This window comes from Curcuma longa, chromosome 9, assembly GCF_044706935.1.
Source record: "Curcuma longa cultivar G26 ecotype Majalengka, Jawa Barat chromosome 9, ITB_CL_G26_1.1, whole genome shotgun sequence".
Lineage (NCBI taxonomy): Eukaryota > Viridiplantae > Streptophyta > Magnoliopsida > Zingiberales > Zingiberaceae > Curcuma > Curcuma longa.
In genome coordinates, this window is record NC_133869.1 from 7413428 (window position 1) to 7429215 (window position 15788).

Below are 15788 nucleotides of genomic sequence, written 5' to 3' on the forward strand. Positions count from 1 at the left end.
CGGCGCTCCGTCCGGCGGCGAATTCCGACCGTGATTTGGCTTGAATCCGACGAATTTGATCAGAAACGTGGTCGGCAATGGTGCGCGTCGGCCATATTTTCGATCAAATTCGTCGGATTTCAATCACTATCCGGTTAGAATCCCCCGCCAGACGAAGCGGCGCGTCGATCGTGCCCAAGGCAGCCGTCGGCGGTGGCTGGACGGCGCAGCAAGGGCGGCGACAACGACAATAGGTCAGAGGTATCGCGCATGGGTCACACAGGATCAATCGCACATGATATCAATTATATATATATATATATATAATTAAAACCACGTGAACCTAAAAAAGTAAAAGGTAGTGACGTGCTTCGTCTGCTAATCCCCACCCAACTATCATTATCTGGTAGTTGGTAGTTGAAACATGGCAACGGCGTCTCCTTTTCTTCTCTATTCTCTGTTCTTTATTTACTTCTATTTGACAGGACATTAATCGTTATTTATTAGAATCAATATTAGCAGCTTAATATGGATAGACTTGGATCTTTAATTTGTACTTTCCTTCTCGATTGGTCCTCAGTCCTCACAAATCGAAACAAGTTGAATCGCCGGCGAGGTCTGGAAAATATATACGTCGTTATAAATTATGTATGAAGGGGATTCCGGCCATCGAAAAAACGAAAGAAATTATATATCTCAGAAAACAGACAGTCGAATGATTGTACGATTTCTTAAAAGGGTGAGAAAAAAAATTGTGATCTGTTAAAATCATGATTTATACGAGTAGCTTTCTGTGTTTTTACTGTCTTTCCAAGTCTTCCATGCCTTGCCCTTGCGGCCTCCTCGCCGTTGACCTCTCCCAGCTCAGAATTCTCGCCGACTCTGATTCTTTAGCTCCCAACGATGCCTCCTCCTGAGATGCCGGTGTAGTCGCCGACGGGGGCTCCACCGCTGCCCGGCACACCGGGCACGTGCAGTGCGACCCCAGCCACATGTCGATGCACCCGACGTGGAACAGGTGGCCGCAGCCCGGGAGCACCCGCACCATCTCCGCGTCCTCCACCGCGCTCAAGCAAATGGCGCACGCGCCGTCGCCGCCTTCCGTCGACCGGTAAGGGCGCGCCAGGAGCGCGGCGATGGCGGAGGGATCGAGCCCGGGCGCAGCGACGTGGTCGTCGTGCGCGGGGTCGGTGACGTAGAAGCGGAGGAGGCGGCTGCCGGAGGCCGCCGACGCTGCGAGGTTATTGCGGCGGCGGCGGAAGAATATGTGGCGGACGTAGATGTGGAGGACGATGACGAAGACGACGACGGCCGCGAGGAAGATGACGGCGGTGGCGAGGATCCGCGTGTTGAGGTCGTAGCTGTCGCTGCTCTCGTCATAGACGAACCATCCACCGCCGGAGCTGTCACGATTATTGGACATGGCGGCTGTCGAGATCGATCCTACTCCTACCCCGATCGAACCCCAACAATTCCAACTTCTCCCTCTGTTCTCTGCCCCGCTGGATTATTCTCGCCAACTAAATTGCGCGATTAAAATACGTCTCGAGCTATTATATATATCTTACCTTATTCCAACTGAATATTAAGATCCTTCCACTTAAATTCATCGACTTTAAAGACCTGACTTACCAGTCAATTCGACTGGACAATTTTAGTTTAGAAAAACGACCCAGTACTGGCCTTTGTCCGAGTATCTTCGTTTGTTTTGGACGCAAGTTTCGTGTCAATTATCGATGGGGCAAATAACTGCTTGACGTGCACGCAGTTGTACCTCAAGACTTGTCCTACGAGGCCCAACAGACTTGGGAAGAGTCGAGCCACAGTGAATGGCTATTCGAGCTAGAGCCCTTTCGGTATAGATTACCTACAGAATTAGAAGTAAAGGGTGCAATACTTGCTCTCCATCGAGCTCTATTCAACTAGCTTACTGCATTTGCAGAGGCTCACAGCATTTTTCATATCATAGCAGATTGTAGCCTATTTTGTTTTGGTGCTCTTTGTATCAAGTCGATTTGATCATGTCAATCTAGAACAAAGTTAATACCATTCCCAATGACAAGTCGATAAAAAAAAAACATGTTTACTGATCACAGTCTTGAGCTTGGGTGCCCATCTCCTCATCTCATCTTTGTGATCGTCCTTGCATGTAGATATGAATGTGGTGGCCATTGAGCCAGTGGCCACAGCAGAAGTGGACAGGAATTGATGGGCACCTATCAAACTACATATTCCAACCCTAAACTAATAGGAAGAAATGGACAAGGACATGCATGATAACGATACTGTAGCATGGGGCGACATAAACAAAATGTTACCTTTTAGTTACGCTAAGTGCACCCTTTGCTATTAATTTTTTTATTTTCAGCAAGTAAATGCTACACTTTAGTTATACAACGTGCTCCAGCTTGTACCATCTTTTATTAGTATTTTGCAAGTGATGAGAATATATATTAAGTTGTTGTTTATCTTTGATAAGTGTTAATATTTTATTATGAGAGGTGCTACTATTCTTCCGTCTTATGAGTATTAACAATTTATTTGGTTAAAATTAGGGCCTAATTAATTATATTGAAATTAACACCGTCCCACCCCACTCCACCTTGTAATATAAATGGAACAAGTATAGAGTAAATAAATACTGGAAACAGCCTCTTGCCAAAGTCAAGATAAGACTGCGTACAATGGATTCTTTCCCCGGACCCCGCAAGGTGCGAGCTTCGTGCACCGGACTGCCCTTTTTTTATAGAGTAAATAAATAATAATAATCCGCATATAAAATAGAATTGTCACGCTTTAATTTAGTTAGTTTATAAGGATATCTATTGTTTTGAACCGGACTACTATAAGAATTATATATACCCTTGAGTTGTACTAACTACGATCCTTAATTATTTATTAACAAGATCCCTTTCCCTGGATCTTGGGTGAAAGAGACCACCATCACACAAGTCAGTCTGTCTATACCCATTATTAGATCAAAAATTCAAACTCCCTAAATCCTAAATTCTAAAACCACCAAAATGAAGATTTCCAGCTAGAATCTCCATGACCCATATATACTCCCGATCGATCCATTAGCCTATCCCCATAATTCCATTATTTAATCAAATATTGCTTACAAATAAAACTCCCTTTGTTGATTATCACTTCACTTCGGAATTATACTCATAATGTCATCGATGAAGTCTCTTCTTCTTGTTCTCCTTATTTCTCTCAGTTTTCATCTCCTCCTTTGCAGATGTTGCCATGCACGAGCGGTGGATGGCGCAGCACCGGCGCATCTACAGGGACACAGTGGAGAAGGATCGGCGATACCATGTCTTTAAACGCAACGTCGATTACATCGTCGCCGCCAACGGCAACGCCAGCCGCATGTACAAGCTCGGGCTCAACCAGTTTGCTGACTTAACGAATGATGAGTTCATGGCTCTGCGCCCTGGATTGAGGCCGGATGGAGCGAACACGGCAGCGGCATCTACAAGCTTTGGATCCGACGGAAATTTGTCGGCGTCCGTGCCTTCCGCCGTGGATTGGCGGAGCAAGGGAGCAGTGACTCCGATCAAAGATCAAAGGAGAATGTGGTAAAACGAAAGAATTAATTAAAATTTGAAAGATATTTTAAAAATTATATTTAAAAAGTAGATTAAATGCCCCAAAAAAGGCTCCTATATATAGTTCGACAATGTCATTTTGTCAGCATGCTGCTGGGCCTTCACAGCAGCGGCAGCAAGCCAGCAACAGAGGCCATCATCCAGCTCCAAACCGGCAAACTCGTCTCTTTGTCGGTCCAAGAACTAGTAGACTGCGACGTCACCGGCGAGAACAACCGCTGTCATGGTGGCACCGTCGACGACGCCTTCGACTTAATTCATCGTCCACCGCGGCGGGCTGACCACGGAAGCAAACTACCCTTACAAAGCGTCAAACGGCAACTGCAACCCGTCGCTAGCGGAGAAGCCAACGGCCGGAATTTGGGGCTACGCGAGAGTGCCAGACATCGGCGAGGCGTCGCTCACACTTCACAGCCTCGGTGGCCAGGCAGCCGGTGGCGTTCGCAGTCGACGCCGGCGGCCTGGACTTTCAGTTCTACTCGAGCGGCGTCTTCACCGGGGAGTGTGGGACGGAATTGAACCACGGAGTGATGGTAGTGGGCTACGGACGGACGAAGGGAGGAAACAAGTACTGGATAATTAAGAACTCGTCGGGAGTGCCATGGGGTGAGAGTGGGTACATGCGGTTGCAGAGAGATGTTGGTGCCACTGAAGGGCCCTGTGGCATTGCTTCCTACGCCTCTTATAATACAATATAATTTATATCAAAAATAATCTACAGAATGGTGCAATAAATAAACATACAAGTTGAATTTGCATAAACTTGACAATAAATTATTCTTTAAACTGTAGAATTTAGTACACTAGGCATGGAGCTGAGATGACGCAACAAATCTCGCTTCCATCGGAAAATTATAGTGCCAAAAGGTTTTACATTCTTCAGTGATTAATATACATATTATCAGCTAACCAATAAACAATGATCTTGAAGCTAAGTAGTTCTGCTGGAGGAAGAACTCATACATGCTCTCCCACTGCAATGGTTCCAGCAAAGTGTGTCCATAGTAATAACTTTAATCAATCATTGGGAGCAGCAGCAAGATGTTGGAGCCAAAGAGTGACTTTTGATACCTCTGCATTCCTGTGATGGTTCTCAAGCAGCCATCAGATATTTTCTCTAAAGAGTTTTTTGCCCAGAAACTTTCCCCTTTGTTTCGATGCACTTGCACTTCGAGCACTCTTTTCTTTATGGTCATTGTCAAAGTTTTCTGACCTTTCAAATCTTTTCCTTCGCGCACTTCGACTGCTCTTTTCTTTATTATCACTGTCAGTGATTTCTGGCTTCTCTCTTCTGTCTTGCCAATGTTTTGATCTTGAAAATCTCTTCCAGGATGGTATGCTGTTGCTGTTGTTGTTCGGCTTCTCTCGAGGCAGTGGCTCATCGTCGACCAATTGCCAGTTATATACATCACCTCCATTCTCAAAATGATGTGCTTCCATCATTGATTTTTCTGCTCCTGAGAGAAGGTTGTTAAAAGTCAGTCCTCCATCACTAGCCCCTTTGCGATCAAAAAGGACTGGATCTGGACGTATGATGGTCCCCAAAATGCCACTTTCCGGACCCAACCGCATGATGGCCTTCACATCTGTTAATGTAGAGTGCGCCGCTGCAAAAGCAGATCTAACCTGCAGCAAGATAGAACATTTAGCCAGAGTTGCAGCTTAATTAGTCAAAAATGTTTTGCTCACAAGTCACTACCTGAGAAGAAAGAAATGCAAGGTTATGAACACAAGAAAAGTTCACGAACATACAAAACTAATTCTCTATATATCAGAGATGTAGAATATGTAGTTCATGTATTGCCACTGAAATTGGAGAAGCATCTCGATCAAAAACAGAGACAGCTTACCATAAAGTAGTTGTAGGAATTCTTCCCGATGTCATTGTCTGGTGCCTAATTCAGTTTAATTCAAACAGATTGAACATCCATTAATACAATAACCATGACTAACAAATAACAAGAGTGCAGCTGAAAAAACACCTGGGGATCCTCAATGGATAGCAAATATGATCTCTCCGAGTTGAAAAACCTATGGGAACACATATCAGAAACAATAACAAAATTGAATGGCCATGGATAGCACATTGGAAAATAAAATGATATTAACTACTAAGTTTATATTAACATCATTTTGCACAAGGCAATGGTACCCTTTATCAGTCTTGGAGAAAAACACCCTTTTGGAGTTGCAAGATATACCAACATTGCTAGTGTTCAATTTTCTTCCAAAAAACTCAAAGAAGCCAACCTATTCAAGGAAAGAGGGGGAAAATCATGAGAATTGAAACATTGTGTTTAATTGTCTATCTAGAACTCCATGTCAACCAGCAACAAAGTTTGGTAAATGGGACCATATGAATTTTCAAAACTGCATATTCCATCATGCAGATGGATTTAATCTTAACTTTTTGAACTAAATAGAGAACCATGACAAATATACAACAAAGCCCCATGTTACACATCTGCAATTGTCTTTAGAAACCTGCACATTAAAACTTAAAGAGCATGTGTTTGGTACAATGTTAGTGCCTATGTGGAAAGATATTCGATAGTTCAAGAATGTCAGTGATTTCTTCATCTATACAAAGATTTAGAACAAAGGGCTCTGAATGAAATGGAATAAAGCAACTTGAACATCCTTTCATATGGAAGCCTGTATCAAAGAAAAAGATGAGCAGAAAACCCAAAGCATCAGTGGTAAAGGCTAGTCATATCATGGTCTTCATGGTCCTTTTGTGAAGTTCCTCATTCATGCAGGAACTTGAACATTTCCATCAGAGATTACAAGAATAAACAGACATAGTAGTGTTGCATGAACTTTTCCAAAATCATGAATACTTTGATCCACTGGAGGAAACAGGAGCACATAATTAACTTCAACACATGATCATTATCTCATACATCGAATATACATGTTACCTTAGGTTATAGGTTATCATAATTTCCAGGCCAAAGGTTTACAGTTTCTGTATCCTAGGACTACTGTTTACCAGTATGATATTATTTTCTCAGAATTAACCAAATAACTGAGTTGAGAGAGTAAGATATACTATTGGTATTAATTAAGAAGTGTTACACCAAATGACATAACCAATCATTAAATACTTCATACGGGACCAAACACAACCATATAACTATTAGCTCAAATATTCCCTACAAGTGGAAGCATAGATATGATTTTTGTCAGCTTGTTATATAGAACAGAAAAGATCAAGCAAAGGAAAAATAAACTAATTAAGATGCTTAACAAAGATGAAGATGCGCTATACAGTTGAAACTATTGAGAAAGGTCAATGATGAGATACTCAAAGTTATCTTCAAGAGTTGTCGGCTGGATTTGAAGATGAACTGAATTTGTATGAGTAAAATTTCTCAATAAAATCTTATTTCTTATGACTCCCCTTGAGCTGAGGTATGCAAAGTGGAATAACAATTTGTAAAAGGTTGTATAGAAAAAAGAGAGATTATGATTCTAGTAGAAAAGAGAAAAAAAGTGCCTATCTCTTGAAGATGCAACAACAAAGAGACAGATAAAAGTGTTGTTTACATTAGTCTAAAACAATTTTCTTGGAGACGGAAATAAATTTTAGGAGAAAAAATATGTTGGAAAAGACAAATGATAACTAATCCCGTCTTCAAGAATGCAGAAAATATCAAAAAGATGAGCTAAAAATAATGAGTTAATCTGTGGAACATTGACTTAGGCCAAAAGGAGAGGAAGATGCATTGTTGTTTCAAATTCTTGGCTTCAAAATCTGTTTGTTTTGAACAAGGGCTCCATTTTTTTCAAGCATTCAATTATTGTTGTCTATCCTTTTTTTATTAATAACCTCTTTAACCCACCGAACACTTTCTTTTTTCAATCTCCTTTTCTTTAATGGGTTGTCCACCAAACACTTTCCTATATCTATGTGATTGTAGATATAGGTACTCTTATTGAACCACATAAATTTATTGTCTCCCTTTCATGTTGTGCATATATTCCCTCTTGTCATGCTTCTTCCTTGCGAATATTCTCTTGTTTCTGCAACACATAGGAACTGTTTTTCTCCCAAACAGAGAAGCTCATGGTCCCAGTGATCCTGAACATTTCTCTAAAGATATGACTCAAACACACACCTAATAACTAAATACACCATGTGAGACTACACTGACTATACAACTATATGCTTACATGGCAATGGCAGCATCTAAGTTTAGAGGTCATCATAGCATGTAGCTTATTATCATCACCATGTCATGATTGTGTTGTTGACAAAGGCAGCATGAATATATTCTTTCTTAGATGGAGGAGTTCAAGCAGTTAATGATCCCACTCATACAAGATAGTACTATAATAGATATTGTAACTCATTCTAAACAAAAAGATGTAGTATTTTCATAAAGATCAGAATACTTTGCTGCCATATTAATAAACTCAAAGTTGATCATATAAGCATAAATAAATGAAAAACGAGAATGAGACGACAGGAAACATATTAGTGCAAGTCATACCAAAAGAATGCCCAAATTATCTTCCATATAACGGCGGGAACCATGTGAATCTAATCCATTCCAATGCATCTAAAAAAGTGACTATCAAGTATTGGATGAGTTCATAATGAATCCACAAGAATAATGCACTATTTACCTGTAAGTATACTATTAGCATCACAACAAGTGCATAAGAACCAATACCACCTGAATAAACCTGTGAAAAGTCAAAAAATAATATTAAGATGGTGCATCCCCTATGATATGAAATAAGATCCCTTGGTTCGATAGAACATAAAAAGTTTATTGTTGGCCAGTTTAATTGATGAGGAAGACTTGCAGCATTATGCATGAGCAAGCCGCAGGAGATTGGTTACTCTATCTACTTTAGTTTGATTGTAGTTCAGTTCAATAAATGATTAGTAGAACATAAGTAGGAGAATTCATTGATCGTGACAGAACCTCATTCAGTTCCCTTTGCTGCAGAAAAACCTTCAGGACTAAGCACAATGGTCTTAAAGGAGGCAATTTCTGCACAGCATCCTAACCAAGCAGAAAAAAAATTAGTTCAGCAAGCTAGTGGATACCAATGGATCTTTATGACAAACATTGTGGCAACTGGTACTTAATTAGCTGAAAAAAGAAAATCTTAAGCTTCTAGCACACTAATTCCTAATAAACGATAGCATTGTCATATTTTTGTGTGAAGACCTTCCAATGACTAGGACTAAATGAGAGGGGAAAAAGTGAAACATGAGCAAGTGGGAAAATTCCTTGATGATACATTAGACAATCTTTGGTCTTTTTGCAACATCAATAGCAAGCACAAATCATGTCCCTAAAGTGAATTAAGACATCTTGTAACAACACTACAGAATGGGCTTGCTATTCTCAAATGTGCATTTCCGAGTTTCAGGGTAGTATATGTTAAAAAATCACCTCAGATCTACTCAGCAGTTATGCATCTTAGGTTTCAGAAATGAACTTCTTGCGTGGACTCCTCTGCTCAAGCAAAAATCTACACCTGAACTAGAAGAGATCCTAGATTATTCAGAATGGTCTGCTTCAGTGAAATCTCAGTCGAGGTCCTTTCTTATTGAGCTCCATAATATTGAATGGTGTGATCCAATTAAAAAAGTATGATATTTTTTTACATTCTCAAAGCACTGCTCTGGTTTATTTCAATGTGTCTTTTGAAGCATTGGTGGCATTGCTAACTAAGCTGAACAGCAAACTGGGAAAGCTAAACAGGAGAGAAACAATGCAGGGAAAAAAAGCATGAAGATTTTGAAGTTCTTTGAGATGTTGTCACATACTAATTAGTGTTTCTAAGCAAATGGCCAGGATAAATTTCCGTTGCTTGCCTAGATAATTCCTGTTGATAACTTTGTGTATATATGTTGAGCTTCTACTCTAAAGTCGTATGCACCTACTCTAAAGTTGTATGCACCTATTACCAGACAGTTTTTGGAACTTGATATTCATACTATGGTTTAAAATTTTGTACTATGCCGAGCGAAATGAGCAAAAGTTGTCATTCTGCCCATCGCCCGCCGCTGGCACCGCTGGCTGCCACCGGATCGCGAAGGCGCCACAATCTCGCAGCAACCTCTACGAGGTGCGGAGGCAATCGCTACTCGCGAGACGTCGCACGGACATGAGGCAACGATGGACAGGCTTGTCGCTGGTGGTGCAGAACAGGAAGGGCAGCATCGGCGTCACTGCTACTCGCATGGACAGAAGGGTAGCATCGGCAATCGGATGCATAGTGGGGACATAGAACATCACATGGGTGCAAAGCAGCAAAAATTAAGTTTTAATTAAACTTGGGTTAACAATTCCAATCAACTCCTAGCTCTAAATAGGGATAATCAACTTACATCCTATATATATATATATATATATATTATTTATTTTAATTCCGAAAATATATAATAATTTTTTTATTTATTTACCGCATTTTTCTTTTTAAATATTTAAGTTAAATTTTTTTATTTTTAGTTAATATATCTTATATTTAAAAAATGCTGAAATCGTATCAGCACGGCACGATACGAAACCGAAATCATATTGTTCCGGTCATAAACCGAAATTCCAATACGGGTCGAGATTTTAAACCATAATTCATATACCATGATGTTTTTGGCAATATTAGTTGCATGTTGTTACGCTAGCAATCTACAGCAAACCTGTTCCCTTTCTGTAGCTAACTCAGCCAAATACAAGCAGCTTTTCTAAACTTTTGTTCAAGATAAATAACAAAAGCATATGATTACCCAGTGATGTTCTTTTCAATTACCTTCATATAATCAGCAGCTTTAGGTCCACTATCCATATCAAAACTGAAAGAATAACCAAACCCAAGATTTAAGTGTTAATTATCCAAAACAGAGAGAGAAAGGAAGACGAACTAGTATTATTAATCTAGCATGAAATAGCAAGGATTATAATACCATAAAAAACTATTGGTTATATATTAAGAATTGATAAAAAAAAAAAAGATTGAATATCATCAGTCTAATGGAACAACCCTTGGTAATTTCTCAAAATATGAGAGTTTTATGATATATCCATCATTATAATTCAAAAATAAAGAGCATTCTTGGTCAGCCCTAAGATAGACTGATTGTCAATATTCTTAAACAAAACACTGTAAAACATTAACAGTGACCTGTTCCAAAGAGAATAAATATCAGCTTGTTCTTTTCCACAGCTATGCGCAAGGAAATCATAACAGCAAAATGAAGCCAAAATAATAATAAAGAAATGATGAACAATACAAGAGTAGAGAAAAAGGCCAACAGCCATTACTAACCAAAATTTCAGAGATTTATGTTATAGAAGAGTGTATAGAAACAGAAATATTAGCTAGCTGAAATTCCTTCTCTTTCCCAAACAATCAGAATTTAGAGAAAATTTTAAACCTGATATCAAATGCTAAACCACTTTTCTTCTCCATGAATTTTATAATTGGGACTCGAGCCTTTGCTATAACCTAAGAAGAAAACAAAGAAAAATTTTTAATCCTTGCATTGGTTCTTCATGCATTAGCAACTTTAATCTGCTTTTTTCAGAAAATTTTGAGGATATAGACCACACACTCATTGTATTGATGCTTAGTGAATGAACAACTATAACTGGTTTAAACAGAAATTTCAACAATATAAACTACCTGCACTTTTTTAGCAACACTTCTTTGAGATAATGCTCTTGCAAGAGCATAAAGCCCAATTTGTGGAGTCTTCACCTCTGAATCAAGAACCACAACCTAAGAAAAAAAGTTAAGATAGTCAAACTTAAGAGGCATAGAAAGTGGTTCAAGCTTAAATACTGCAGAAAACAGGATATCATCCATCACAAAGGTATATTGTGTATCATGTGGGGCTAAAATGTTTGCAAGTTAGCAATAAAGGCAATTTGTAGCGGTCAAATAAGTATTGTAAATCCCAAAAGATTGAATTCATGTAAATGGTCCTTTTCCTGCCTGAGAAAATTTTGGAATATTCCTAAAAAGACCTCAGAAGTTTGCATGAAGGGTGGATAAATGGATCCAGAAAGATAAAGCAATTAAAATTCAACAAATACAAGATTTGAAGAAAAAAGTCAATGATTATCTTCTGAAGAGGCCATTGAATGAAAAATAAAATCCAAGAAAAAGGACAAAAAAGGCATGCCCCACCTTTGGTTTAAATATGATCCTTGGTACCAAGATTTAATTCCTTAATACACAAGACATGTGAAGCTGTAACTTTGGAAATTGCAATACTTAACACCAGTAGGCTAACATTTTGTTATGCAACATCATGTGATGCAAAATTTAGCTTTAAGTGTATGAAGGCAAGAAATTAATCACTAATTAGATTGTCAAGCATGAAGCTCAAAACACATTTTAAAAAGTAAAAAATCTACGATAAGACAATTCCTATCAATCAAAGCAACAAAAAAAATTACAAGATACTTACTGACAAATAATTTCTAGAGATCTAAGACTTACATCGATATCACTTGTTGGAAGGTATAGACCTGTCCTAAATGATCCAAAAATTTCAACCTAGATTACAGGGGGAAATGCAAATAAAAACAATTCAGATATCTCAAAATCAATTGAATAACTCTACTACAAGCTAGAAAAAAAAATGAACATACTCTGCAGTGAGACCAGATATTTTTGATAATGTCAGATATGCATTGCACAGCTGCACTTCGTGAGGCTTGTTCCTCTGGAGTTGGTGAGATGAAATCACAAAAATCAAGTATCTCTGCAGAAATAAAATAACTGATATCAGTACAATGGTTGTAAAATTTACATGAAATTTAAAATATATGTACCAATGATGAGGAAAACAACCATAGTAACGTGAAGGAATTCAATGAACCAGTTATAAGGGTAGGGGACAATTTGACTTAGAACTTGATTCAAAGTATAACCTAGTAGATAAAAAAGAAATGCTAGCATAGAAAAAGTTATCTTTTTCACAACATACAGTAGAAAGCATTGACTTCCAAAACCTCAAAGTGGTATGAAATACAGTCAAGAAATTATTCAGAGCCGCCTATCAAGGAAACTGAAATTTTTACTATTGAATCTTACCAGATATATAATAGCAAGTTTGATTGTCATGCTAGCCAAGTCCCAAAGCTAGCATTAATACCAGTCTGACCAAGGTCCAAAACCCAGGACTTCGACCAGGATAATACCAATCGGATTGGTCCATAGTGAGGCTAGCTTATATGCCATAGCAGAAAGAAAATTGATTGGTACTGCTTAATAAATAAATGGCTATTCATTTGGCAATTACCAATTCAAATACTCAGTACAAGTTTAGTCACTAAAACCTTTGGGCCCTAAAATATTTGTATTTAACTGCCAAAAGACTAATTTATGAGATAATTAGCAGACATGCTCTTCAATCTGCTGGAAGTTCTGATGTTCACTGTGCTAGCTATTCCTAGTGATGCCTTTACATTAACGTCTTTTTGATATCTTCTTGTAATGTGAATTTGCCTCCCATGACGTAACTTCAAATCTCCAATATTTTTCTCATAGTTATACCCTTCTGAATCTAAATAGACTTAAATGAGACAACGATCACCTTCTCACAATGTGCTATGTTCTCCCTGACCCAAGGTTTCTTTTCAAATTTGCATCAAATGTCTCAAACCTCTTCCACCTGGTCAAATATGCTTAAACAAAATTCAAATATCAAGTTGTGAATAATGAATTACCTTCCTCGGAAATGATATGTATGATAACATATTCAAACCCAACTATCTGCATGCTGCATTATATACTAATATACGACCAAAATGAACAAAGATATATAACATGGATCAGCCTAAACCTAATCCACAAAGAGAATGCAAGCCTATATGATGCGAGAGGAAAAAAAAGTACACAGAAACCTAGGACAAGCCAATATCCACATTGTATAGAGAAACAATCATAGTGTTTAATATCTACAGAGCAAACTCTTCTCTACAGTCTCTATGAAAATAGTACGAAATCTACTCGAAAAATTGGGACTAGAGAAACTTGGGACAAAACACTAAATATGGTTTTTCAACCAACTTGTGCCTATTGGACAAGAAGTATTACTTGATTCTGCTCATGCACGCACGTGCAAATGATCTAGGCTGCTTGATCGGGTTAGGCATGAACTGATCTACTTAAAAGTTCACCAATATCCAACTCTGATGAAACTCTACAAGGTTGTGTTTGCATTGATGGATCGGAGTAAAAATAGAGGAAAGGATGACAGAAGAGAAGAAACTTTGTTGTTTAATGGAGTTAACAGATAAAAAAATGAGAAATAGAAAACAATCCATGACCACTCCTTTCCATCAAATGTATTCAACTTTAAAATATGAGATAGATCTCTCTTCCTATAGCCTCCTCCAAAACAACAGAAGCATGTCTCTCCCCTCTATCTCGTTCTTCACTCAAGAGAACATCATAAAGCAAGATTAGCAATTTCTGTTTTGTTTCTCACCAGCAATCAAGGCAACATTAGGTTTTTGTACATTTCCAGAAGGTGAATATCGAACTTGTAAGCTACAAACTAGGTAGCAAGTAAAAGAAAATTAATTAAAATAAATTAGGTTTGAGAGTGTACAAGTATCGTCGACTAATCTGATAGCTCTGAACACTAAAACAATACTAAAGTACGATGCCTACGAGCAAAAATAGACAATCAAAAATATGATTTTTTTTCCACCCTGCAATTTCCTTTGAGAATATATTTTGTAGCGTGGAGTGACCCCAATAGCCATGAGCATAGACAAACCAAAATCCGACTAAAAGAACGACAACGAACAAACATTCAAATTGTTTACCCTTGTGGAGCTGGAGCATGGGGCTCTTGAAGCGACAGCCAGCACGAAACCAGGCTAGCTCAGAGACTCGGCCATGATCAGCACTTGAGGGCGCAGGCACAGATGCCGACGGAGGCGTCTCGAGAGGCGCGGGTAGCCCGACGGTGCTGATGGGATCGAGGGATAGGTAGTCGTTGGCGGCGATCTCAGAGAAGGAACCGGCCGAGGAGGTGATGTGATTCCGAAAGACGGAGTACGACTCGGTAGGGTATGGATCGACCTCGGGAGAGTAGGCGAGGGAGCAGACGGTGTCGTACGAGAAGCCCCCGATTTCGCCCATTCACGCCGTCTGCTGTGTAGGAAGCGAGGCCAAATCCAGGGATCGAAGAAGAGTTGTAGGGCGTCCCAGGCGGCGGCGCAGGCGGCGGCAGTTTACCTGTTCGAGACCCTTCGCGATCGTGGGTTCGCGTTTTTAGATTTAGTCTTATTTTCCACATTTCATGCCCTAAATAAAATTTTCTTTTATAAATTTCCGTTATTCTTAAAATATGCCTAACGGATAAATTTCATGTCCTCAATTGCTACGAAACAAACTAATGTTCTGTTTACTTCAGGGAGCAAATCGATGGACGGATGGATGTTATGAACTTATCGTTCGCCAAGTATCACATATAGGAAGGACTATCCCAAGTGTTTAGATTATGATTCATCCACAAATTAAATTTTAGGAAAAATCTGATCTGTCTAAAATTCAAAGGAAATCTCAGTTCTACTCCTTATAAATTAATATATCTGTAATAAAATAAAATATTTTAAATTTAGATTTATTTTTTATTTTTTGATCATTAGTATTTTATTTTGATATTAAATATAATATGATAGGATCATTATCATCTTTATTAAAATATTTTTTTATTTACCGGTTTAAAATTTTGTAATTAATTATTTTTGAATTGATATAATTTCCTTGTAAGTGCATTTGAGTTCGCACGTGCAAGGTAATATTCGGTTAAAATCGAATTGACTTGAATCAAATTAATCAAAATTGAATTAAATTAAATTTTTTAATTAATTAAATCGATCAAATTTTTAAATAAAAATCAAATAAATTGAATCGATAAAATATTAATTAATTCAATTTTTTGATCGAATTAACTGAAATAATCAAAATTTTTAAATATTATGGAAGATTTACTAATTAATTAGAGATTTATAAATTCACTCAAAAATTTATAAAGTTTTTTATTTTGATTTAATCAAATAAGAAATTTTAAAACTGAACTGAATTAACTGAATTTTTTAGAAAAATATTAAAATTTTGAAATAACTAAATCAAATTTTTAAATTTGATCAATTTATTTTTAACTTAATTTTTGCTTACCCTCACAATGCACTAAACTAGTAATGA

The 15788-nt window shown here is 38.1% G+C and overlaps 2 protein-coding genes and 1 pseudogene across 2 annotated transcripts; 1 reads left to right on the top strand and 2 right to left on the bottom strand.

Annotated features, from left to right (window-relative positions):
• Positions 1-698: 698 nt before the first annotated feature.
• On the bottom strand, positions 699-1402 carry LOC141834483 (RING-H2 finger protein ATL2-like). The gene has a single exon (XM_074721809.1). The coding sequence runs from the start codon at positions 1400-1402 to the stop codon at positions 779-781; it is 624 nt and encodes a 207-aa protein (XP_074577910.1). The 3' UTR covers positions 699-778.
• LOC141834484 (senescence-specific cysteine protease SAG39-like) lies at positions 1401-4291 on the top strand (annotated as a pseudogene).
• Positions 4292-4356: 65 nt separating this feature from the next.
• On the bottom strand, positions 4357-14820 carry LOC141835430 (uncharacterized). The gene is made up of 13 exons (XM_074722885.1): positions 14402-14820; positions 12215-12327; positions 12063-12119; positions 11241-11336; positions 10993-11063; positions 10368-10410; positions 8531-8611; positions 8226-8285; positions 8090-8158; positions 5746-5843; positions 5576-5624; positions 5444-5488; positions 4357-5219 (listed from the first exon to the last, which is right to left on the bottom strand). The coding sequence occupies exons 1-13, from the start codon at positions 14718-14720 to the stop codon at positions 4698-4700; spliced, it is 1623 nt and encodes a 540-aa protein (XP_074578986.1). The 5' UTR covers positions 14721-14820; the 3' UTR covers positions 4357-4697.
• Between the last annotated feature and the right edge of the window lie 968 nt (positions 14821-15788).